At 45.0% G+C, this 25,896-nt stretch overlaps 1 protein-coding gene across 2 annotated transcripts in view; it reads right to left on the reverse strand.

The window, feature by feature from the left end:
* Window positions 1-7,534: 7,534 nt before the first annotated feature.
* Window positions 7,535-25,896, reverse strand: part of LOC133552617 (V-type proton ATPase 116 kDa subunit a 3-like) — a 66,900-nt gene continuing 48,538 nt past the window's right edge. For both annotated transcript variants that reach the window (XM_061899919.1, XM_061899918.1), the window contains one exon: window positions 7,535-8,206. In XM_061899919.1, the coding sequence (XP_061755903.1) occupies window positions 8,160-8,206 (47 nt within the window). In that variant the 3' untranslated portion in view covers window positions 7,535-8,159. The remainder of the gene's footprint in view (window positions 8,207-25,896) is intronic.

Here is a 25,896-nt window from a genome sequence, read left to right on the forward strand (position 1 = left end):
CCACAGATGGAAAGCGATTAGCCAATAAGGAATATAAAAACACATAAAGTCTGACACTCTTTTTCCAGCTTGTATTGTCCGTTGTGCTAACACAGCTTTATTCCAAGGCGTGTATTCGTTCCTCCGACACGCACGTCTGTCTTCGTGTCTTCTTTCTTCAACACCGTCCACTTATTCGCCAATCATCTACCGTGTGGTACGTTCAAAACCATGGGAATTCTGAATATCGCCCACATGAATACAACATCAACCCCAGCAGGTCGTTACAATATAATTGTATCATTTCAACACCAAACATTTCAACTTATTCAGAACATTCACTTTTTTTTCTTTCTTTTTTTTTTGCATTTTACAATAAAAATATCCCGGTTTTCCTGAAATTCCAGGAATTCCGTAACAAAATTTTTCAATTAAAAATGTTACTACTTCCACATTTCTCGACCGATTTGAAACATTGCAACACTAACCATTTAAACTTACTCAGAGAATGCACTTTTTTTTTAATTTTTTTTTTTTAGTATTTTCCCAAAAAATTCTCGGTTTTCCTGTAATTCCTTGACAACATTTCTCAATTAAAAATGTTACCACTTCAACATTTCTCGACCGATTTGAAAAATGTAAACACCAACCATTTAAACATATTCAGAACATTCACTCTTTTTTGGGCATTTTCCAAAAAATTCCCAGTTTTCCCGAAATCCCGGGATTTCCGTAACAAAATTTATTAATTAAAATTGTTTCTACTTCAACATTTCTCAACAGAGTTGAAAAATTTCAACACCAACCATTTAAACTTATTAAGAACATTCACATTGATTTCAAGCATTTTCAAAAAATTCCCAGTTTTCCCGAAATTCCGTAACAAAATTTCTTAATTAAAATTGTTGCTACTTCAACATTTCTCGACGAAGTTGAAAAATTTCAACACCAACCATTTAAACCTATTAAGAACATTCACATTGATTTCAAGCATTTTCAAAAAATTCCCGGTTTTCCCGAAATTCCAGGAATTCCGTGACAACATTTCTCAATTAAAATTGTTGCTACTTCAACATTTCTCGACGGAGTTGAAAATTTTCAACATCAACCATTATTAAGAACATTCACATTGATTTCAAGCATTTTCAAAAAATTCCCGGTTTTCCCGAAATTCCGTAACAAAATTTCCTTATTAAAATTGTTGCTACTTCAACATTTCTCGACGGAGTTGAAAAATTTCAACACCAACCATTTAAACTTATTAAGAACATTCACATTGATTTCAAGCATTTTCAAAAAATTCCCGGTTTTCCCGAAATTCCGTAACAAAATTTCTTAATTAAAATTGTTGCTACTTCAACATTTCTCGAGACTTGAAAAAATTCAACACCAACCATTTAAACTTATTAAGAACATTCACATTGATTTCAAGCATTTTCAAAAAATTCCCGGTTTTCCCGAAATTCCAGGAATTCCGTGACAAAATTTCTCAATTAAAATTGTTGCTACTTCAACATTTCTCGACGGAGTTGAAAAATTTCAACACCAACCATTTAAACTTATTAAGAACATTCACATTGATTTCCAGCATTTTAAAAAAAAATCCCGGTTTTCCCGAAATTCCAGGAATTCCGTAACAAAATTTCTCAATTAAAATTGTTGCTACTTCAACATTTCTCGACCGATTTGAAAAATGTAAACACCAACCATTTAAACTTATTCAGAACATTCACTCTTTTTTGGGCATTTTCCCAAAAATTCCCAGTTTTCCCGAAATCCCGGGAATTCCGTAACAACATTTCTTAATTAAAATTGTTGCTACTTCAACATTTCTCGACGGAGTTGAAAATTTTCAACACCAACCATTTAAACTTATTAAGAACATTCACATTGATTTCAAGCATTTTCAAAAAATTCCCGGTTTTCCCGAAATTCCAGGAATTCCGTAACAAAATTTCTCAATTAAAATTGTTGCTACTTCAACATTTCTCGACGAAGTTGAAAATTTTCAACACCAACCATTTAAACTTATTAAGAACATTCACATTGATTTCAAGCATTTTCAAAAATTTCCCGGTTTTCCCGAAATTCCAGGAATTCCGTGACAACATTTCTCAATTAAAATTGTTGCTACTTCAACATTTCTCGACGGAGTTGAAAAATTTCAACACCAACCATTTAAACTTATTAAGAACATTCACATTGATTTCAAGCATTTTCAAAAAATTCCCAGTTTTCCCGAAATTCCGTAACAAAATTTCTTAATTAAAATTGTTGCTACTTCAACATTTCTCGACGAAGTTGAAAAATTTCAACACCAACCATTTAAACCTATTAAGAACATTCACATTGATTTCGAGCATTTTCAAAAAATTCCCGGTTTTCCCGAAATTCCAGGAATTCCGTGACAACATTTCTCAATTAAAATAGTTGCTACTTCAACATTTCTCGACGGAGTTGAAAATTTTCAACATCAACCATTATTAAGAACATTCACATTGATTTCAAGCATTTTCAAAAAATTCCCGGTTTTCCCGAAATTCCGTAACAAAATTTCCTTATTAAAATTGTTGCTACTTCAACATTTCTCGACGGAGTTGAAAAATTTCAACACCAACCATTTAAACTTATTAAGAACATTCACATTGATTTCAAGTATTTTCAAAAAATTCCCGGTTTTCCCGAAATTCCGTAACAAAATTTCTTAATTAAAATTGTTGCTACTTCAACATTTCTCGAGACTTGAAAAAATTCAACACCAACCATTTAAACTTATTAAGAACATTCACATTGATTTCAAGCATTTTCAAAAAATTCCCGGTTTTCCCGAAATTCCAGGAATTCCGTGACAAAATTTCTCAATTAAAATTGTTGCTACTTCAACATTTCTCGACGGAGTTGAAAAATTTCAACACCAACCATTTAAACTTATTAAGAACATTCACATTGATTTCCAGCATTTTAAAAAAAAATCCCGGTTTTCCCGAAATTCCAGGAATTCCGTAACAAAATTTCTCAATTAAAATTGTTGCTACTTCAACATTTCTCGACCGATTTGAAAAATGTAAACACCAACCATTTAAACTTATTCAGAACATTCACTCTTTTTGGGGCATTTTCCCAAAAATTCCCAGTTTTCCCGAAATCCCGGGAATTCCGTAACAACATTTCTTAATTAAAATTGTTGCTACTTCAACATTTCTCGACGGAGTTGAAAATTTTCAACACCAACCATTTAAACTTATTAAGAACATTCACATTGATTTCAAGCATTTTCAAAAAATTCCCGGTTTTCCCGAAATTCCAGGAATTCCGTAACAAAATTTCTCAATTAAAATTGTTGCTACTTCAACATTTCTCGACGAAGTTGAAAATTTTCAACACCAACCATTTAAACTTATTAAGAACATTCACATTGATTTCAAGCATTTTCAAAAATTTCCCGGTTTTCCCGAAATTCCAGGAATTCCGTGACAACATTTCTCAATTAAAATTGTTGCTACTTCAACATTTCTCGACGGAGTTGAAAAATATCAACACCAACCATTTAAACTTATTAAGAACATTCACATTGATTTCAAGCATTTTCAAAAAATTCCCGGTTTTCCCGAAATTCCAGGAATTCCGTAACAAAATTTCTCAATTAAAATTGTTGCTACTTCAACATTTCTCGACCGATTTGAAAAATGTAAACACCAACCATTTAAACTTATTCAGAGTATTCACTCTTTTTTGGGCATTTTCCCAAAAATTCCCAGTTTTCCCGAAATCCCCGGAATTCCGTAAAAAAAATTCTTAATTAGAATTGTTGCTACTTCAACATTTCTCGACTGAGTTGAAACATTTCAACACCAACCATTTAAACTTATTAAGAACATTCACATTGATTTCAAGCATTTTCAAAAAATTCCCGGTTTTCCCGAAATTCCGGGAATTCCGTAACAAAATTTCTCAATGAAAATTGTTGCTACTTCAACATTTCTCGACGGAGTTGAAAAATTTCAACACCAACCATTTAGAATTATTAAAAACATTCACATTGATTTCAAGCATTTTCAAAAAATTCCCGGTTTTCCCGAAATTCCAGGAATTCCGTAACAAAATTTCTCAATTAAAATTGTTGCTACTTCAACATTTCTCGACAGAGTTGAAAAATTTCAACACCAACCATTTAAACTTATTAAGAACATTCACATTGATTTCAAGCCTTTTCAAAAAATTCCCGGTTTTCCCGAAATTCCGTAACAAAATTTCTTAATTAAAAATGTTGCTACTTCAACATTTCTCGAGAGTTGAAAAAATTCAACACCAACCATTTAAACTTATTAAGAACATTCACATTGATTTCAAGCATTTTCAAAAAATTCCCGGTTTTCCCAAAATTCCAGGAATTCCGTAACAAAAATTTCTCAATTAGAATTGTTGCTACTTCAACATTTCTCGACGGAGTTGAAACATTTCAACACCAACCATTCAAAATTATTAAAAACATTCACATTGATTTCAAGCATTTTCAAAAAATTCCCGGTTTTCCCGAAATTCCAGGAATTCCGTGACAACATTTAACAATTAAAATTGTTGCTACTTCAACATTTCTCGACGGAGTTGAAAAATGTCAACACCAACCATTTAAACTTATTAAGAACATTCACATTGATTTCCAGCATTTTCAAAAAATTCCCGGTTTTCCCGAAATTCCAGGAATTCCGTAACAAAATTTCTCAATTAAAATTGTTGCTACTTCAACATTTCTCGACGGAGTTGAAAAATTTAAACACCAACCATTTAAACTTATTAAGAACATTCACATTGATTTCAAGCATTTTCAAAAAATTCCCGGTTTTCCCGAAATTCCAGGAATTCCGTGACAAAATTTCTCAATTAAAATTGTTGCTACTTCAATATTTCTTGACGGAGTTGAAAAATTTCAACACCAACCATTTAAACTTAAGAACATTCACATTGATTTCAAGCATTTTCAAAAAATCCGGTTTTCCAGGAATTCCGTGACAAAATTTCTCAATTAAAATTGTTGGTACTTCAACATTTCTCGACGGAGTTGAAAAATTTCAACACCAACCATTTAAACTTATTAAGAACATTCACATTGATTTCAAGCATTTTCAAAAACTTCCCGGTTTTCCCGAAATTCCAGCAATTCCGTAACAAAATTTCTCAATTAAAATTGTTGCTACTTCAACATTTCTCGACGGAGTTGAAAAATTTCAACACCAACCATTTAAACTTATTAATAACATTCACATTGATTTCAAGCATTTTCAAAAAATTCCCGGTTTTCCCGAAATTCCGGGAATTCCGTAACAAAATTTCTTAATTAAAATCATTGCTACTTCAACATTTCTCGACGGAGTTGAAATTTTTCAAAACCAACCATTTAAACTTATTAAGAACATTCACATTGATTTCAAGCATTTTCAAAAAATTCCCGGTTTTCCCGAAATTCCAGGAATTCCGTAACAAAATTTCTCAATTAAAATTGTTGCTACTTCAAAATTTCTCAACGGAGTTGAAAAATTTCAATACCAACCATTTAAACTTATTAAGAACATTCACATTGATTTCAAGCATTTTCAAAAAATTCCCGGTTTTCCCGAAATTCCGTAACAAAATTTCTTAATTAAAGTTGTTGCTACTTCAACATTTCTCAAGAGTTGAAAAATGTCAACACCAACCATTTAAACTTATTAAGAACATTCAAATTGATTTCAAGCATTTTCAAAAAATTCCCGGTTTTCCTGAAATTCCAGGAATTCCGTAGCAAAATTTCTCAATTAAAATTGTTGCTACTTCAACATTTCTCGATGGAGTCGAAAAATTTCAACACCAACCATTTAAAATTATTAAAAACATTCACATTGATTTCAAGCATTTTCAAAAAAATTCCCGGTTTTCCCGAAATTCCGTAACAAAATTTCTCAATTAAAAATTTTACTACTTCAATATTTCTCGACCGATTTGAAAAATTATTCAAAAAATTCACTTTTCTTTAACTTTTTTTATTAGCATTTCCCCCCCCCCAAAAAATCCTGCTTTTCCCGAAATTCCCAAATTGTCATTGAAATGAATGGGACATTTTTTTTAAGTTCCACAACTCCTCCATTTCTTATCCAATTCAAACCGTTCCAACTTCAAAATTGTGTGCTCCCTTTCAACAATTATTTTTTTTTAAATCCCGGTTTTCCTAGAATTCCCAATCTTTAGAGACAAAAAAAAGAAAAATATAAATAAAAAAACAATTATAAATGTGGCTTATCAATGCTTATAGCTCCCAGCACTAAAAGATGAGCCTGTTTTGATGCCAAAATAAATATTATGTTGTGATGTATTTTATTTTTCATTATTGTGGGCTGTTTTTCTTTTCTCTCTCTTCCTTTTCTTTTAAATTGTAATTTGACTGCCTTTTTTTTTACATCACAGCCAGGGGACTACAGGTTAAAACTAGCCTCAGTTGTGAAATTGCCTTGTCCCCTTTTAAAATAAAATAACTTAATCTAATCTAAAATAACTTAATCTAATCTAATCAAAAATTTCCCCATTCAAAATTAATTATCAATTTTTTAAACAATTTCCACATTTTTCAACTGATTTAAACCCGTCGCACTTTCAACACAATTCAACTCATCCTGGAAATTCAAACTAGCATTTTTCCACGTTCAACAAATTTCCAGGAATTCCTGTTTTTTTTCTAACCTATTTCCCAACCTTTTTTTACTGCGATGATTCCCTTTCACATTTTTTAACCAATTTCAACCGTTTCGCTGTCAAAACATTCCTATTAGTCAGGACAAAAAAAAAAAAAAAATAGTTTAAGAAAGTAAAAAAATTCCCGGTTTTCCCGAAATTCTGAAAAAACTGTTCCTATTTCAACATTTCATGACCGATTTAAAGAATTCCAACACCAACCAGTACAGCTCAATCAGGACATTCATGCACATGGGCGGCATAGCTCGTGCCAGCAACTTGAGGGTTGCAGGTTCGATCCCTGCTTCCGCCATCCTAGTCACTGCCGTTGTGTCCTTGGGCAAGACACTTTACCCACCTGCTCCCAGTGCCACCCACACTGGTTTAAATGTAACTTAGATATTGAGTTTCACTATGTAAAGCGCCTTGAGTCACTCGAGAAAAGCGCTATATAAATATAATTCACAAAATTTCCAGGAGGTTCCCTTTGAAATAAATGGGACGTTTGTCCAAGTTTCACAATCCCCACATTTTTTCAACCAATTCAAACCATTCCAACCAACACTTTCCAAAGTTCCAAACCAAATTCTGGTTTTCCTGGAAATTCAAACCCTTCAACATTCAAATTATTCTTCACATTCATAATTCATTCCATCAGTATTTCAGTTCAACTTCTGATTTGTAGTCTCCTTTTTCATCTTTGCATTGACCTCATCACTGACCTGCTTCACCTTTTAAAAGGGAACTTTAAATAGTTATTAATCTGCTCTTATGCATGATTACTGAGATGTTTTGTAATTAATCACACGACGTGTTATTTTTGCCAGCCTTAATTAAGACGCAACACACCATGTGATCGTACAAGAAAATCGTATTTAATTTTTTTCAGTTGAAATTTGATCACTTTGACGACGCGTAAAGCAAAAAACAAAGAACGTGGTTCGAGGTATTGTCATGAAAATGAATAAACAAGCAATCTGATTAAGGCACAGGAGAAAACTGCTACAACATTTTCAAGTTAAAATGTGTTTTTGCGTGTGTAACACAACACTGTTTGGTGGAATAAAGCTTAATTAGCAGGTGAGAATCATGATCATGTGGGCGGTAACTAAATGAAGTAGAAAACCCCCCAATTCCATATACATTCTCTTAAACTTCCCTTTTCAATGTGTAAGAATATCATAATGTTAATTACAGTGGGGGGGGGGGAACAATACCTAAATGCATAGAACACGGAGTAAATAAAAATAGGAAAAGTAAGACAATAGTTTCTTAAATTGTAATAACAGTCATAACTTTTATGTTCATTGTGCAAACAAAGTGTTACATCGTCTTAGGCCACAGAACAAAGTTATGTTTTCTGCAGTCCCGAGCACTTATTGAGGTACAAATTAATCATTTTTGCAGGGAATTATTTGGTCGGTCTGATGATCACATGGCAGCTGACGCATTGATCAGAGAAGAGAAGCAGAACGGGTTCAGCTTGTAGCCGGTGCCGCTGTAGAACTTGTTCTGGAACTCCACCCTGGACAGAAGAAATCCAAAGTTAACCCGGATAATTTTACGCAGCTTTGTGCGATAAAGAGGATTATAAGGGATGGAAGAGCTATTAGGAGTTTTCAAACAATGTCCCCCCAAAAATAAAAATAAATAAAAAAGGTAGAGGTGTCAAACTCATTTTAAATTAAAAATTACAAAAAGGCAGGGGTGTCAAACTCATTTTTTTTTTAAAAGAAAAAAAAAGGTAGGGGTGTCATTTCATTTTAAATAAAAAATAAAAAAAGGTAGGGGTGTCAAACTCATTTTAAATAAAAAATTAAAAAAAGGTAGGGGTGTCAAACTCATTTTAAATAATAAAAAAAAGGTAGGGGTGTCAAACTCATTTTAAATAAAAAATAAAAAAAGGTAAGGGTGTCAAACTCATTTTAAATAAATCTTTTTTTTTTAAAAAAGGCAGGGGTGTTAAACTCATTTTAAATAAAAAAATAAAAAAAGGTAGGAGTGTCAAAGTAATTTTAAATAAAAAATAAAAAAAAGGCAGGGGTGTCAAACTCATTTTAAATAAAAAAATAAAAAAAGGTAGGAGTGTCAAAGTAATTTTAAATAAAAAATAAAAAAAGGCAGGGGTGTCAAACTCATTTTAAATAAAAAAAAAAAGGTAGGGGTGTCGAACTCATTTTAAATTAAAAAAAAGGTAGGGGTGTCATCTCATTTTAAATTAGCAGGATAATGCATACATTTATAATTTGTTTTCAACATGCTTACAAAAAAGTAGGACCTCAAAAATGTACCGTGGGACCCCATTTTTATGACCTGATGGGGGGGGGTCCTTGGGACCCCATTTTAAAAATTCCTAGCGCCGACACCGATGGAGTATTGGTGCGTGCATAACAGCAGCAGGCGGCTGTGGCCTGCAGGCCGGTTCTATAGAGATGTCCGATAATATCGGACTGCCGATATTATATCGGCCGATAAATGCTCTAAAATGTAATATCGGAAATTAGCGGTATCGGTTTCAAAAAGTAAAATGTATGACCATGCCGCTGTGTACACAGACGTAGGGAGAAGTACAGAGCGACAATAAAACTTAAAGGCACTGCCACATAATACCTACGGCTTTTCACACACACAAGTGAATGCAAGGCATACTTGGTCAACAGCCAAACAGGTCACACTGAGGGTGGCCGTATAAACAACTTTAACACTGTTACAAATATGCGCCACACTGTGAACCCACACCAAACAAGAATGACAAACACATTTCGGGAGAACATTCACACCGTAACACAACATAAAAACAACATGCGGTTGTGTTTAAACATAAACAAACAGGCGGTTGTGTTTAAACACTGGGGCGGTTTAGCTCGGTTGGTAGAGCGGCCGTGCCAGCAACTTGAGGGTTGCAGGTTCTATTCCCGCTTCTGCCAACCTAGTCACTGCCGTTGAGTCCTTGGGCAAGACACTTTACCCACCTGCTCCCAGTGCCACCCACACTGGTTTGAATGTAACTTAGATATTGGGTTTCACTATGTAAATCGCTTTGAGTCACTAGAGAAAAAGCGCTATATAAATATAATTCACTTCATAGAACAAATACCCAGAACCCCTTGCAGTACTAACTCTTCCGGGTCGCTACAATACACCCCCCGTTCCCCCCCCACCTAAACCCCGCCCACCTCAACCTCCTCATGCTCTCTCACGGAGAGCATGTCCCAAATTCAAAGCTGCTGTTTTGAGGCATGTTAAAAAAAAAAATAATGCACTTTGCCATGTTGGCATTTTTTTTCCATAACTTGAGTTGATTTATTTTGGAAAACCTTGTTACATTGTTTAATGCATCCAGCGGGGGCATCACAACAAAATTAGGCATAATAATGTGTTAATTCCACGACTGTATATATTGGTATCGGTTGATATCGGAATCGGTAATTAGGAGTTGGACAATATCGGAATATCAGCAAAAAAAAGCCATTATCGGACATCTCTACGAATCAAATATCATCCCGGGGGCCGTAGATCATTCATTAATTTTTACATTTAGTGTTTAAGCAATGAAGTTGCCTTAGTAATGTAGTGGAACATTTCTGTCTTAAGGTCACCTCCAAACTAAATGCATTGGGAGGGACACGACATGAGAGGTCAAGTCACCCTGAATATTGGACAGTTACATAAGTTATGTTACAAATCAGGTCATTATGGAACGTATAAATAAGAAGGGAAGACCAAGCCTGATGTGCGCTCTTATTAATTCCTTTCACGAGGGTGCACCATCTTTCGTCTCATGAGACACTGTCTGTTTTCATATCGATTCAATCCAACTTTGTACTATCTGATTATGAGTAAACAAAACTGTTGTAACAAACTGTCTGTTGTTCCTGTTTAAGATTCAATCCAAGTTTAAGATTCAATCCTGTTTAAGATTCAATCCAACTTTGTACTATCTGATTATGAGTAAACAAAACTGTTGTGACAAACTCTCTGTTGTTTCTGTTTAAGATTCAACCCAAGTTTAAGATTCAATCCTGTTTAAGATTCAATCCAACTTTGTACTATCTGATTATGAGTAAACAAAACTGTTGTAACAAAGTCTCTGTTGTTCCTGTTTAAGATTCAATCCAAGTTTAATATTCAATCCTGTTTAAGATTCAATCCAACTTTGTACTATCTGATTATGAGTAAACAAAACTGTTGTGACAAACTCTGTGTTGTTCCTGTTTAAGATTCAATCCTGTTTAAGATTCAACCCAACTTTGTACTATCTGATTATGAGTAAACAAAACTGTTGTAACAAAGTCTCTGTTGTTCCTGTTTAAGATTCAATCCAAGTTTAAGATTCAATCCTGTTTAAGATTCAATCCAACTTTGTACTATCTGATTATGAGTAAACAAAACTGTTGTGACAAACTCTCTGTTGTTCCTGTTTAAGATTCAATCCTGTTTAAGTTATCAGGTGACCACGGATCGCCTTCCCGGATGTGTCCGCTAGCTGTTCAAAGTTGGGACCCAGGATGGACCACTGCTCTTTGCATCAGTTGGTGGTCTCTGCGCTGCTGGCTTGTCCCTCAAGACTATCCCCTGCTAGTGGATGGACTGGTCTTTCTCATTATGATGTAGGGATCCGGGGTGGACCACTCCTTATGCACCAGTCCGTGTCACTTCTCTGAGCCCCGACGTGGACCTGCTGGCCCCAAAATAAAATAAAATTGGCGTCACGAACATCTGGATAAGAGCGCTGCGGTCAACATCCAAGACCTGGGTCTCTCGGGGCAGACAGGGTTTCACGGTACCAAGATTCGGACTTTTCGACCAGATAAAATTGGCGTCCCCATACAGGCCACCACATAAAATTGGCGTCACGAACATCTGGGGAAGAGCCCTGCGGTCAACATCCAGGACCTGGGTCTCTCGGGGCAGACAGGGTTTCACGGTACCAAGATTTGGACTTTTCGACCACATAAAATTGGCGTCACGAACATCTGGGTAAGAGCGCCGCGGTCAACATCCAGGACCTGGGTCTCTCGGGGCAGACAGGGTTTCACGGTACCAAGATTCGGACTTTTCGACCAGATAAAATTGGCGTCCCCGTACAGGCCACCACATAAAATTGGCGTCACGAACATCTGGGTAAGAGCGCTGCGGTCCACATCCAGGACCTGGGTCTCTCGGGGCAGACAGGGTTTCACGGTACCAAGATTCGGACTTTTCGACCAGATAAAATTGGCGTCACGAACATCTGGGTAAGAGCGCTGCGGTCAACATCCAAGACCTGGGTCTCTCGGGGCAGGCAGGGTTTCACGGTACCAAGATTCGGACTTTTCGACCAGATAAAATTGGCGTCCCCGTACAGGCCACCACATAAAATTGGCATCACGAACATCTGGGTAAGAGCCCTGCGGTCAACATCCAAGACCTGGGTCTCTCGGGGCAGACAGGGTTTCACGGTACCAAGATTCGGACTTTTCGACCAGATAAAATTGGCGTCCCCGTACAGGCCACCACATAAAATTGGCATCACGAACATCTGGGTAAGAGCCCTGCGGTCAACATCCAAGACCTGGGTCTCTCGGGGCAGACAGGGTTTCACGGTACCAAGATTCGGACTTTTCGACCAGATAAAATTGGCGTCCCCGTACAGGCCACCACATAAAATTGGCGTCACGAACATCTGGGTAAGAGCGCCGCGGTCAACATCCAGGACCTGGGTCTCTCGGGGCAGACAGGGTTTCACGGTACCAAGATTCGGACTTTTCGACCAGATAAAATTGGCGTCACGAACATCTGGGTTAGAGTGCTGCGGTCAACATCTAAGACCTGGATCTCTCGGGGCAGACAGGGTTTCACGGTACCAAGATTCGGACTTTTCGACCAGATAATATTGGCGTCCCCGTACAGGCCACCACATAAAATTGGCGTCACGAACATCTGGGTAAGAGCGCTGCGGTCAACATCCAGGACCTGGGTCTCTCGGGGCAGACAGGGTTTCACGGTACCAAAATTCGGACTTTTCGACCAGATAAAATTGGCGTCCCCGTACAGGCCACCACATAAAATTGGCGGCACGAACATCTGGGTAAGAGCGCCGCGGTCAACAACCAAGACCTGGGTCTCTCGGGGCAGACAGGGTTTCACGGTACCAAGATTTGGACTTTTCGACCACATAAAATTGGGGTCACGAACATCTGGGTAAGAGCGCTGCGGTCAACATCCAGGACCTGGGTCTCTCGGGGCAGACAGGGTTTCACGGTACCAAGATTCGGACTTTTCGACCAGATAAAATTGCCGTCCCCGTACAGGCCACCACATAAAATTGACGTCACGTACATCTGGGTAAGAGCGCCGCGGTCAACATCCAGGACCTGGGTCTCTCGCGGCGGACAGGGTTTCACGGTACCAAGATTCGGACTTTTCGACCAGATAAAATTTGCGTCCCCGTACAGGCCACCACATAAAATTGGCGTCACGAACATCTGGGTAAGAGCGCTGCGGTCAACATCTAGGACCTCGGTCTCTCGGGGCAGACAGGGTTTCACGGTACCAAGATTCGGACTTTTCGACCAGATAATATTGGCGTCCCCGTACAGGCCACCACATAAAATTGGCATCACGAACATCTGGGTAAGAGCGCCGCGGTCAACATCCAGGACCTGGGTCTCTCGGGGCAGACAGGGTTTCACGGTACCAAGATTCGGACTTTTCGACCAGATAAAATTGGCGTCACGAACATCTGGGTAAGAGCGCTGCGGTCAACATCCAAGACCTGGGTCTCTCGGGGCAGGCAGGGTTTCACGGTACCAAGATTCGGACTTTTCGACCAGATAAAATTGGCGTCCCCGTACAGGCCACCACATAAAATTGGCGTCACGAACATCTGGGTAAGAGCGCCGCGGTCAACATCCAGGACCTGGGTCTCTCGGGGCAGACAGGGTTTCACGGTACCAAGATTCGGACTTTTCGACCAGATAAAATTGGCGTCCCCGTACAGGCCACCACATAAAATTGGCATCACGAACATCTGGGTAAGAGCCCTGCGGTCAACATCCAAGACCTGGGTCTCTCGGGGCAGACAGGGTTTCACGGTACCAAGATTCGGACTTTTCGACCAGATAAAATTGGCGTCCCCGTACAGGCCACCACATAAAATTGGCGTCACGAACATCTGGGTAAGAGCGCCGCGGTCAACATCCAGGACCTGGGTCTCTCGGGGCAGACAGGGTTTCACGGTACCAAGATTCGGACTTTTCGACCAGATAAAATTGGCGTCACGAACATCTGGGTTAGAGTGCTGCGGTCAACATCTAAGACCTGGATCTCTCGGGGCAGACAGGGTTTCACGGTACCAAGATTCGGACTTTTCGACCAGATAATATTGGCGTCCCCGTACAGGCCACCACATAAAATTGGCGTCACGAACATCTGGGTAAGAGCGCTGCGGTCAACATCCAGGACCTGGGTCTCTCGGGGCAGACAGGGTTTCACGGTACCAAAATTCGGACTTTTCGACCAGATAAAATTGGCGTCCCCGTACAGGCCACCACATAAAATTGGCGGCACGAACATCTGGGTAAGAGCGCCGCGGTCAACAACCAAGACCTGGGTCTCTCGGGGCAGACAGGGTTTCACGGTACCAAGATTTGGACTTTTCGACCACATAAAATTGGGGTCACGAACATCTGGGTAAGAGCGCTGCGGTCAACATCCAGGACCTGGGTCTCTCGGGGCAGACAGGGTTTCACGGTACCAAGATTCGGACTTTTCGACCAGATAAAATTGGGGTCACGAACATCTGGGTAAGAGCGCTGCGGTCAATATCCAAGACCTGGGTCTCTCGGGGCAGACAGGGTTTCACGGTACCAAGATTCGGACTTTTCGACCAGATAAAATTGTCGTCCCCGTACAGGCCACCACATAAAATTGGCGTCACGAACATCTGGGTAAGAGCGCTGCGGTCAATATCCAAGACCTGGGTCTCTCGGGGCAGACAGGGTTTCACGGTACCAAGATTCGGACTTTTCGACCAGATATAATTGGCGTCCCCGTACAGGCCACCACATAAAATTGGCGTCACGAAAATCCGGGTAAGAGCGCCGCGGTCAACATCCAGGACCTGGGTCTCTCGGGGCAGACAGGGTTTCCCGGTACCAAGATTAGGACATTTCGACCAGATAAAATTGGCGTCCCCGTACAGGCCACCACATAAAACTGGCGTCACAAACATCTGGGTTAGAGCACTGCGGTCAACATCCAGGACCTGGGTCTCTCGGGGCAGACAGGGTTTCACGGTACCAAGATTCGGACTTTTCGACCACATAAAATTGTCGTCCCCGTACAGGCCACCACATAAAACTGGCGTCACGAACATCTGGGTAACAGCGCCGCGGTCAACATCCAGGACCTGGGTTCTCTCGGGGCAGACAGGGTTTCACGGTACCAAGATTCGGACTTTTCGACCAGATATAATTGGCGTCCCCCTACAGGCCACCACATGAAATGGCGTCACGAACATCTGGGTAAGAGCGCTGTGGTCAACATCCAGGACCTGGGTCTCTCGGGGCAGACAGGGTTTCACGGTACCAAGATTCGGACTTTTCGACCAGATAAAATTGTCGTCCCCGTACAGGCCACCACATAAAATTGGCGTCACGAACATCTGGGTAAGAGCGCTGCGGTCAATATCCAAGACCTGGGTCTCTCGGGGCAGACAGGGTTTCACGGTACCAAGATTCGGACTTTTCGACCAGATAAAATTGTCGTCCCCGTACAGGCCACCACATAAAATTGGCGTCACGAAAATCCGGGTAAGAGCGCTGCGGTCAACATCTAGGACCTCGGTCTCTCGGGGCAGACAGGGTTTCACGGTACCAAGATTCGGACTTTTCGACCAGATAAAATTGGCGTCCCCGTACAGGCCACCACATAAAACTGGCGTCACGAACATCTGGGTAAGAGCGCTGCGGTCAACATCCAGGACCTGGGTCTCTCGGGGCAGACAGGGTTTCACGGTACCAAGATTCGGACTTTTCGACCAGATAAAATTGCCGTCCCCGTACAGGCCACCACATAAAATTGACGTCACGTACATCTGGGTAAGAGCGCTGCGGTCAACATCCAAGACCTGGGTCTCTCGGGGCAGGCAGGGTTTCACGGTACCAAGATTCGGACTTTTCGACCAGATAAAATTGGCGTCCCCGTACAGGCCACCACATAAAATTGGCGTCACGAACATCTGGGTAAGAGCGCCGCGGTCAACATCCAGGACCTGGGTCTCTCGCGGCGGACAGGGTTTCACGGTACCAAGATTCGGACTTTTCGACCAGATAAAATTTGCGTCCCCGTACAGTCCACCACATAAAATTGGCGTCACGAACATCTGGGTAAGAGCGCTGCGGTCAACATCTAGGACCTCGGTCTCTCGGGGCAGACAGGGTTTCACGGTACCAAGATTCGGACTTTTCGACCAGATAATATTGGCGTCCCCGTACAGGCCACCACATAAAATTGGCATCACGAACATCTGGGTAAGAGCGCCGCGGTCAACATCCAGGACCTGGGTCTCTCGGGGCAGACAGGGTTTCACGGTACCAAGATTCGGACTTTTCGACCAGATAAAATTGGCGTCACGAACATCTGGGTAAGAGCGCTGCGGTCAACATCCAAGACCTGGGTCTCTCGGGGCAGGCAGGGTTTCACGGTACCAAGATTCGGACTTTTCGACCAGATAAAATTGGCGTCCCCGTACAGGCCACCACATAAAATTGGCGTCACGAACATCTGGGTAAGAGCGCCGCGGTCAACATCCAGGACCTGGGTCTCTCGGGGCAGACAGGGTTTCACGGTACCAAGATTCGGACTTTTCGACCAGATAAAATTGGCGTCCCCGTACAGGCCACCACATAAAATTGGCATCACGAACATCTGGGTAAGAGCCCTGCGGTCAACATCCAAGACCTGGGTCTCTCGGGGCAGACAGGGTTTCACGGTACCAAGATTCGGACTTTTCGACCAGATAAAATTGGCGTCCCCGTACAGGCCACCACATAAAATTGGCGTCACGAACATCTGGGTAAGAGCGCCGCGGTCAACATCCAGGACCTGGGTCTCTCGGGGCAGACAGGGTTTCACGGTACCAAGATTCGGACTTTTCGACCAGATAAAATTGGCGTCACGAACATCTGGGTTAGAGTGCTGCGGTCAACATCTAAGACCTGGATCTCTCGGGGCAGACAGGGTTTCACGGTACCAAGATTCGGACTTTTCGACCAGATAATATTGGCGTCCCCGTACAGGCCACCACATAAAATTGGCGTCACGAACATCTGGGTAAGAGCGCTGCGGTCAACATCCAGGACCTGGGTCTCTCGGGGCAGACAGGGTTTCACGGTACCAAAATTCGGACTTTTCGACCAGATAAAATTGGCGTCCCCGTACAGGCCACCACATAAAATTGGCGGCACGAACATCTGGGTAAGAGCGCCGCGGTCAACAACCAAGACCTGGGTCTCTCGGGGCAGACAGGGTTTCACGGTACCAAGATTTGGACTTTTCGACCACATAAAATTGGGGTCACGAACATCTGGGTAAGAGCGCTGCGGTCAACATCCAGGACCTGGGTCTCTCGGGGCAGACAGGGTTTCACGGTACCAAGATTCGGACTTTTCGACCAGATAAAATTGGGGTCACGAACATCTGGGTAAGAGCGCTGCGGTCAATATCCAAGACCTGGGTCTCTCGGGGCAGACAGGGTTTCACGGTACCAAGATTCGGACTTTTCGACCAGATATAATTGGCGTCCCCCTACAGGCCACCACATGAAATTGGCGTCACGAACATCTGGGTAAGAGCGCTGCGGTCAACATCCAGGACCTGGGTCTCTCGGGGCAGACAGGGTTTCACGGTACCAAGATTCGGACTTTTCGACCAGATAAAATTGTCGTCCCCGTACAGGCCACCACATAAAATTGGCGTCACGAACATCTGGGTAAGAGCGCTGCGGTCAATATCCAAGACCTGGGTCTCTCGGGGCAGACAGGGTTTCACGGTACCAAGATTCGGACTTTTCGACCAGATATAATTGGCGTCCCCGTACAGGCCACCACATAAAATTGGCGTCACGAAAATCCGGGTAAGAGCGCCGCGGTCAACATCCAGGACCTGGGTCTCTCGGGGCAGACAGGGTTTCCCGGTACCAAGATTAGGACATTTCGACCAGATAAAATTGGCGTCCCCGTACAGGCCACCACATAAAACTGGCGTCACAAACATCTGGGTTAGAGCACTGCGGTCAACATCCAGGACCTGGGTCTCTCGGGGCAGACAGGGTTTCACGGTACCAAGATTCGGACTTTTCGACCACATAAAATTGTCGTCCCCGTACAGGCCACCACATAAAACTGGCGTCACGAACATCTGGGTAACAGCGCCGCGGTCAACATCCAGGACCTGGGTTCTCTCGGGGCAGACAGGGTTTCACGGTACCAAGATTCGGACTTTTCGACCAGATATAATTGGCGTCCCCCTACAGGCCACCACATGAAATGGCGTCACGAACATCTGGGTAAGAGCGCTGTGGTCAACATCCAGGACCTGGGTCTCTCGGGGCAGACAGGGTTTCACGGTACCAAGATTCGGACTTTTCGACCAGATAAAATTGTCGTCCCCGTACAGGCCACCACATAAAATTGGCGTCACGAACATCTGGGTAAGAGCGCTGCGGTCAATATCCAAGACCTGGGTCTCTCGGGGCAGACAGGGTTTCACGGTACCAAGATTCGGACTTTTCGACCAGATAAAATTGTCGTCCCCGTACAGGCCACCACATAAAATTGGCGTCACGAAAATCCGGGTAAGAGCGCTGCGGTCAACATCTAGGACCTCGGTCTCTCGGGGCAGACAGGGTTTCACGGTACCAAGATTCGGACTTTTCGACCAGATAAAATTGGCGTCCCCGTACAGGCCACCACATAAAACTGGCGTCACGAAAATCCGGGTAAGAGCGCTGCGGTCAACATCTAGGACCTCGGTCTCTCGGGGCAGACAGGGTTTCACGGTACCAAGATTCGGACTTTTCGACCAGATAAAATTGGCGTCCCCGTACAGGCCACCACATAAAACTGGCGTCACGAACATCTGGGTAAGAGCGCTGCGGTCAACATCCAGGACCTGGGTCTCTCGGGGCAGACAGGGTTTCCCGGTACCAAGATTCGGACATTTCGACCAGATAAAATTGGCGTCCCCATACAGTCCACCATATAAAATTGGCGTCACAAACATCTGGGTTAGAGCACTGCGGTCAACATCCAGGACCTGGGTCTCTCGGGGCAGACAGGGTTTCACGGTACCAAGATTCGGACTTTTCGACCAGATAAAATTGGCGTCCCCGTACAGGCCACCACATAAAACTGGCGTCACAAACATCTGGGTTAGAGCACTGCGGTCAACATCCAGGACCTGGGTCTCTCGGGGCAGACAGGGTTTCACGGTACCAAGATTCGGACTTTTCGACCACATAAAATTGGCGTCCCCGTACAGGCCACCACATAAAACTGGCGTCACGAACATCTGGGTAACAGCGCCGCGGTCAACATCCAGGACCTGGGTCTCTCGGGGCAGACAGCGTTTCACGGTACCAAGATTAGGACTTTTCGACCAGATATAATTGGCGTCCCCCTACAGGCCACCACATGAAATTGGCGTCACGAACATCTGGGTAAGAGCGCCGCGGTCAACATCCAGGACCTGGGTCTCTCGGGGCAGACAGCGTTTCACGGTACCAAGATTCGGACTTTTCGACCAGATATAATTGGCGTCCCCCTACAGGCCACCACATGAAATTGGCGTCACGAACATCTGGGTAACAGCGCCGCGGTCAACATCCAGGACCTGGGTCTCTCGGGGCAGACAGCGTTTCACGGTACCAAGATTCGGACTTTTCGACCAGATATAATTGGCGTCCCCCTACAGGCCACCACATGAAATTGGCGTCACGAACATCTGGGTAAGAGCGCCGCGGTCAACATCCAGGACCTGGGTCTCTCGGGGCAGACAGCGTTTCACGGTACCAAGATTAGGACTTTTCGACCAGATAAAATTGTCGTCCCCGTACAGGCCACCACATAAAATTGGCGTCACGAAAATCCGGGTAAGAGCGCTGCGGTCAACATCTAGGACCTCGGTCTCTCGGGGCAGACAGGGTTTCACGGTACCAAGATTCGGACTTTTCGACCAGATAAAATTGGCGTCCCCGTACAGGCCACCACATAAAACTGGCGTCACGAACATCTGGGTAAGAGCGCTGCGGTCAATATCCAAGACCTGGGTCTCTCGGGGCAGACAGGGTTTCACGGTACCAAGATTCGGACTTTTCGACCAGATATAATTGGCGTCCCCGTACAGGCCACCACATGAAATTGGCGTCACGAACATCTGGGTAAGAGCGCTGCGGTCAACATCCAGGACCTGGGTCTCTCGGGGCAGACAGGGTTTCACGGTACCAAGATTCGGACTTTTCGACCAGATAAAATTGTCGTCCCCGTACAGGCCACCACATAAAATTGGCGTCACGAAAATCCGGGTAAGAGCGCTGCGGTCAACATCTAGGACCTCGGTCTCTCGGGGCAGACAGGGTTTCACGGTACCAAGATTCGGACTTTTCGACCAGATAAAATTGGCGTCCCCGTACAGGCCACCACATAAAACTGGCGTCAAGAACATCTGGGTAAGAGCGCTGCGGTCAATATGCAAGACCTGGGTCTCTCGGGGCAGACAGGGTTTCACGGTACCAAGATTCGGACTTTTCGACCAGATATAATTGGCGTCCCCCTACAGGCCACCACATGAAATTGGCGTCACGAACATCTGGGTAAGAGCGCTGCGGTCAACATCCAGGACCTGGGTCTCTCGGGGCAGACAGGGTTTCACGGTACCAAGATTCGGACTTTTCGACCAGATAAAATTGTCGTCCCCGTACAGGCCACCACATAAAATTGGCGTCACGAAAATCCGGGTAAGAGCGCTGCGGTCAACATCTAGGACCTCGGTCTCTCGGGGCAGACAGGGTTTCACGGTACCAAGATTCGGACTTTTCGACCAGATAAAATTGGCGTCCCCGTACAGGCCACCACATAAAACTGGCGTCACGAACATCTGGGTAAGAGCGCTGCGGTCAATATCCAAGACCTGGGTCTCTCGGGGCAGACAGGGTTTCACGGTACCAAGATTCTGACTTTTCGACCAGATATAATTGGCGTCCCCCTACAGGCCACCACATGAAATTGGCGTCACGAAAATCCGGGTAAAAGCGCTGCGGTCAACATCTAGGACCTCGGTCTCTCGGGGCAGACAGGGTTTCACGGTACCAAGTTTCGGACTTTTCGACCAGATAAAATTGTCGTCCCCGTACAGGCCACTACATAAAACTGGCGTCACGAACATCTGGGTAAGAGCGCTGCGGTCAATATCCAAGACCTGGGTCTCTCGGGGCAGACAGGGTTTCACGGTACCAAGATTCGGACTTTTCGACCAGATATAATTGGCGTCCCCCTACAGGCCACCACATGAAATTGGCGTCACGAAAATCCGGGTAAGAGCGCTGCGGTCAACATCTAGGACCTCGGTCTCTCGGGGCAGACAGGGTTTCACGGTACCAAGATTCGGACTTTTCGACCAGATAAAATTGGCGTCCCCGTACAGTCCACCATATAAAATTGGCGTCACGAACATCTGGGTAACAGCGCCGCGGTCAACATCCAAGACCTGGGTCTCTCGGGGCAGACAGGGTTTCACGGTACCAAGATTCGGACTTTTCGACCAGATAAAATTGGGGTCACGAACATCTGGGTAAGAGCGCTGCGGTCAATATCCAAGACCTGGGTCTCTCGGGGCAGACAGGGTTTCACGGTACCAAGATTCGGACTTTTCGACCAGATATAATTGGCGTCCCCCTACAGGCCACCACATGAAATTGGCGTCACGAACATCTGGGTAAGAGCGCCGCGGTCAACATCCAGGACCTGGGTCTCTCGGGGCAGACAGCGTTTCACGGTACCAAGATTCGGACTTTTCGACCAGATATAATTGGCGTCCCCCTACAGGCCACCACATGAAATTGGCGTCACGAACATCTGGGTAACAGCGCCGCGGTCAACATCCAGGACCTGGGTCTCTCGGGGCAGACAGCGTTTCACGGTACCAAGATTCGGACTTTTCGACCAGATATAATTGGCGTCCCCCTACAGGCCACCACATGAAATTGGCGTCACGAACATCTGGGTAAGAGCGCCGCGGTCAACATCCAGGACCTGGGTCTCTCGGGGCAGACAGCGTTTCACGGTACCAAGATTAGGACTTTTCGACCAGATAAAATTGTCGTCCCCGTACAGGCCACCACATAAAATTGGCGTCACGAAAATCCGGGTAAGAGCGCTGCGGTCAACATCTAGGACCTCGGTCTCTCGGGGCAGACAGGGTTTCACGGTACCAAGATTCGGACTTTTCGACCAGATAAAATTGGCGTCCCCGTACAGGCCACCACATAAAACTGGCGTCACGAACATCTGGGTAAGAGCGCTGCGGTCAATATCCAAGACCTGGGTCTCTCGGGGCAGACAGGGTTTCACGGTACCAAGATTCGGACTTTTCGACCAGATATAATTGGCGTCCCCGTACAGGCCACCACATGAAATTGGCGTCACGAACATCTGGGTAAGAGCGCTGCGGTCAACATCCAGGACCTGGGTCTCTCGGGGCAGACAGGGTTTCACGGTACCAAGATTCGGACTTTTCGACCAGATAAAATTGTCGTCCCCGTACAGGCCACCACATAAAATTGGCGTCACGAAAATCCGGGTAAGAGCGCTGCGGTCAACATCTAGGACCTCGGTCTCTCGGGGCAGACAGGGTTTCACGGTACCAAGATTCGGACTTTTCGACCAGATAAAATTGGCGTCCCCGTACAGGCCACCACATAAAACTGGCGTCAAGAACATCTGGGTAAGAGCGCTGCGGTCAATATGCAAGACCTGGGTCTCTCGGGGCAGACAGGGTTTCACGGTACCAAGATTCGGACTTTTCGACCAGATATAATTGGCGTCCCCCTACAGGCCACCACATGAAATTGGCGTCACGAACATCTGGGTAAGAGCGCTGCGGTCAACATCCAGGACCTGGGTCTCTCGGGGCAGACAGGGTTTCACGGTACCAAGATTCGGACTTTTCGACCAGATAAAATTGTCGTCCCCGTACAGGCCACCACATAAAATTGGCGTCACGAAAATCCGGGTAAGAGCGCTGCGGTCAACATCTAGGACCTCGGTCTCTCGGGGCAGACAGGGTTTCACGGTACCAAGATTCGGACTTTTCGACCAGATAAAATTGGCGTCCCCGTACAGGCCACCACATAAAACTGGCGTCACGAACATCTGGGTAAGAGCGCTGCGGTCAATATCCAAGACCTGGGTCTCTCGGGGCAGACAGGGTTTCACGGTACCAAGATTCTGACTTTTCGACCAGATATAATTGGCGTCCCCCTACAGGCCACCACATGAAATTGGCGTCACGAAAATCCGGGTAAAAGCGCTGCGGTCAACATCTAGGACCTCGGTCTCTCGGGGCAGACAGGGTTTCACGGTACCAAGTTTCGGACTTTTCGACCAGATAAAATTGTCGTCCCCGTACAGGCCACTACATAAAACTGGCGTCACGAACATCTGGGTAAGAGCGCTGCGGTCAATATCCAAGACCTGGGTCTCTCGGGGCAGACAGGGTTTCACGGTACCAAGATTCGGACTTTTCGACCAGATATAATTGGCGTCCCCCTACAGGCCACCACATGAAATTGGCGTCACGAAAATCCGGGTAAGAGCGCTGCGGTCAACATCTAGGACCTCGGTCTCTCGGGGCAGACAGGGTTTCACGGTACCAAGATTCGGACTTTTCGACCAGATAAAATTGGCGTCCCCGTACAGTCCACCATATAAAATTGGCGTCACGAACATCTGGGTAACAGCGCCGCGGTCAACATCCAAGACCTGGGTCTCTCGGGGCAGACAGGGTTTCACGGTACCAAGATTCGGACTTTTCGACCAGATAAAATTGGGGTCACGAACATCTGGGTAAGAGCGCTGCGGTCAATATCCAAGACCTGGGTCTCTCGGGGCAGACAGGGTTTCACGGTACCAAGATTCGGACTTTTCGACCAGATATAATTGGCGTCCCCTACAGGCCACCACATGAAATTGGCGTCACGAACATCTGGGTAAGAGCGCTGCGGTCAACATCCAGGACCTGGGTCTCTCGGGGCAGACAGGGTTTCACGGTACCAAGATTCGGACTTTTCGACCAGATAAAATTGGCGTCCCCGTACAGGCCACCACATAAAATTGGCGTCACGAACATCTGGGTAAGAGCGCTGCGGTCAATATCCAAGACCTGGGTCTCTCGGGGCAGACAGGGTTTCACGGTACCAAGATTCGGACTTTTCGACCAGATATAATTGGCGTCCCCGTACAGGCCACCACATAAAATTGGCGTCACGAAAATCCGGGTAAGAGCGCCGCGGTCAACATCCAGGACCTGGGTCTCTCGGGGCAGACAGGGTTTCCCGGTACCAAGATTAGGACATTTCGACCAGATAAAATTGGCGTCCCCGTACAGGCCACCACATAAAACTGGCGTCACAAACATCTGGGTTAGAGCACTGCGGTCAACATCCAGGACCTGGGTCTCTCGGGGCAGACAGGGTTTCACGGTACCAAGATTCGGACTTTTCGACCACATAAAATTGTCGTCCCCGTACAGGCCACCACATAAAACTGGCGTCACGAACATCTGGGTAACAGCGCCGCGGTCAACATCCAGGACCTGGGTTCTCTCGGGGCAGACAGGGTTTCACGGTACCAAGATTCGGACTTTTCGACCAGATATAATTGGCGTCCCCCTACAGGCCACCACATGAAATGGCGTCACGAACATCTGGGTAAGAGCGCTGTGGTCAACATCCAGGACCTGGGTCTCTCGGGGCAGACAGGGTTTCACGGTACCAAGATTCGGACTTTTCGACCAGATAAAATTGTCGTCCCCGTACAGGCCACCACATAAAATTGGCGTCACGAACATCTGGGTAAGAGCGCTGCGGTCAATATCCAAGACCTGGGTCTCTCGGGGCAGACAGGGTTTCACGGTACCAAGATTCGGACTTTTCGACCAGATAAAATTGTCGTCCCCGTACAGGCCACCACATAAAATTGGCGTCACGAAAATCCGGGTAAGAGCGCTGCGGTCAACATCTAGGACCTCGGTCTCTCGGGGCAGACAGGGTTTCACGGTACCAAGATTCGGACTTTTCGACCAGATAAAATTGGCGTCCCCGTACAGGCCACCACATAAAACTGGCGTCACGAACATCTGGGTAAGAGCGCTGCGGTCAACATCCAGGACCTGGGTCTCTCGGGGCAGACAGGGTTTCACGGTACCAAGATTCGGACTTTTCGACCAGATATAATTGGCGTCCCCCTACAGGCCACCACATGAAATTGGCGTCACGAACATCTGGGTAAGAGCGCTGCGGTCAACATCCAGGACCTGGGTCTCTCGGGGCAGACAGGGTTTCACGGTACCAAGATTCGGACTTTTCGACCAGATAAAATTGGCGTCCCCGTACAGGCCACCACATAAAACTGGCGTCACGAACATCTGGGTAAGAGCGCTGCGGTCAATATCCAAGACCTGGGTCTCTCGGGGCAGACAGGGTTTCACGGTACCAAGATTCTGACTTTTCGACCAGATATAATTGGCGTCCCCCTACAGGCCACCACATGAAATTGGCGTCACGAAAATCCGGGTAAAAGCGCTGCGGTCAACATCTAGGACCTCGGTCTCTCGGGGCAGACAGGGTTTCACGGTACCAAGTTTCGGACTTTTCGACCAGATAAAATTGTCGTCCCCGTACAGGCCACTACATAAAACTGGCGTCACGAACATCTGGGTAAGAGCGCTGCGGTCAATATCCAAGACCTGGGTCTCTCGGGGCAGACAGGGTTTCACGGTACCAAGATTCGGACTTTTCGACCAGATATAATTGGCGTCCCCCTACAGGCCACCACATGAAATTGGCGTCACGAAAATCCGGGTAAGAGCGCTGCGGTCAACATCTAGGACCTCGGTCTCTCGGGGCAGACAGGGTTTCACGGTACCAAGATTCGGACTTTTCGACCAGATAAAATT

Source organism: Nerophis ophidion, linkage group LG05, assembly GCF_033978795.1.
Source record: "Nerophis ophidion isolate RoL-2023_Sa linkage group LG05, RoL_Noph_v1.0, whole genome shotgun sequence".
Lineage (NCBI taxonomy): Eukaryota > Metazoa > Chordata > Actinopteri > Syngnathiformes > Syngnathidae > Nerophis > Nerophis ophidion.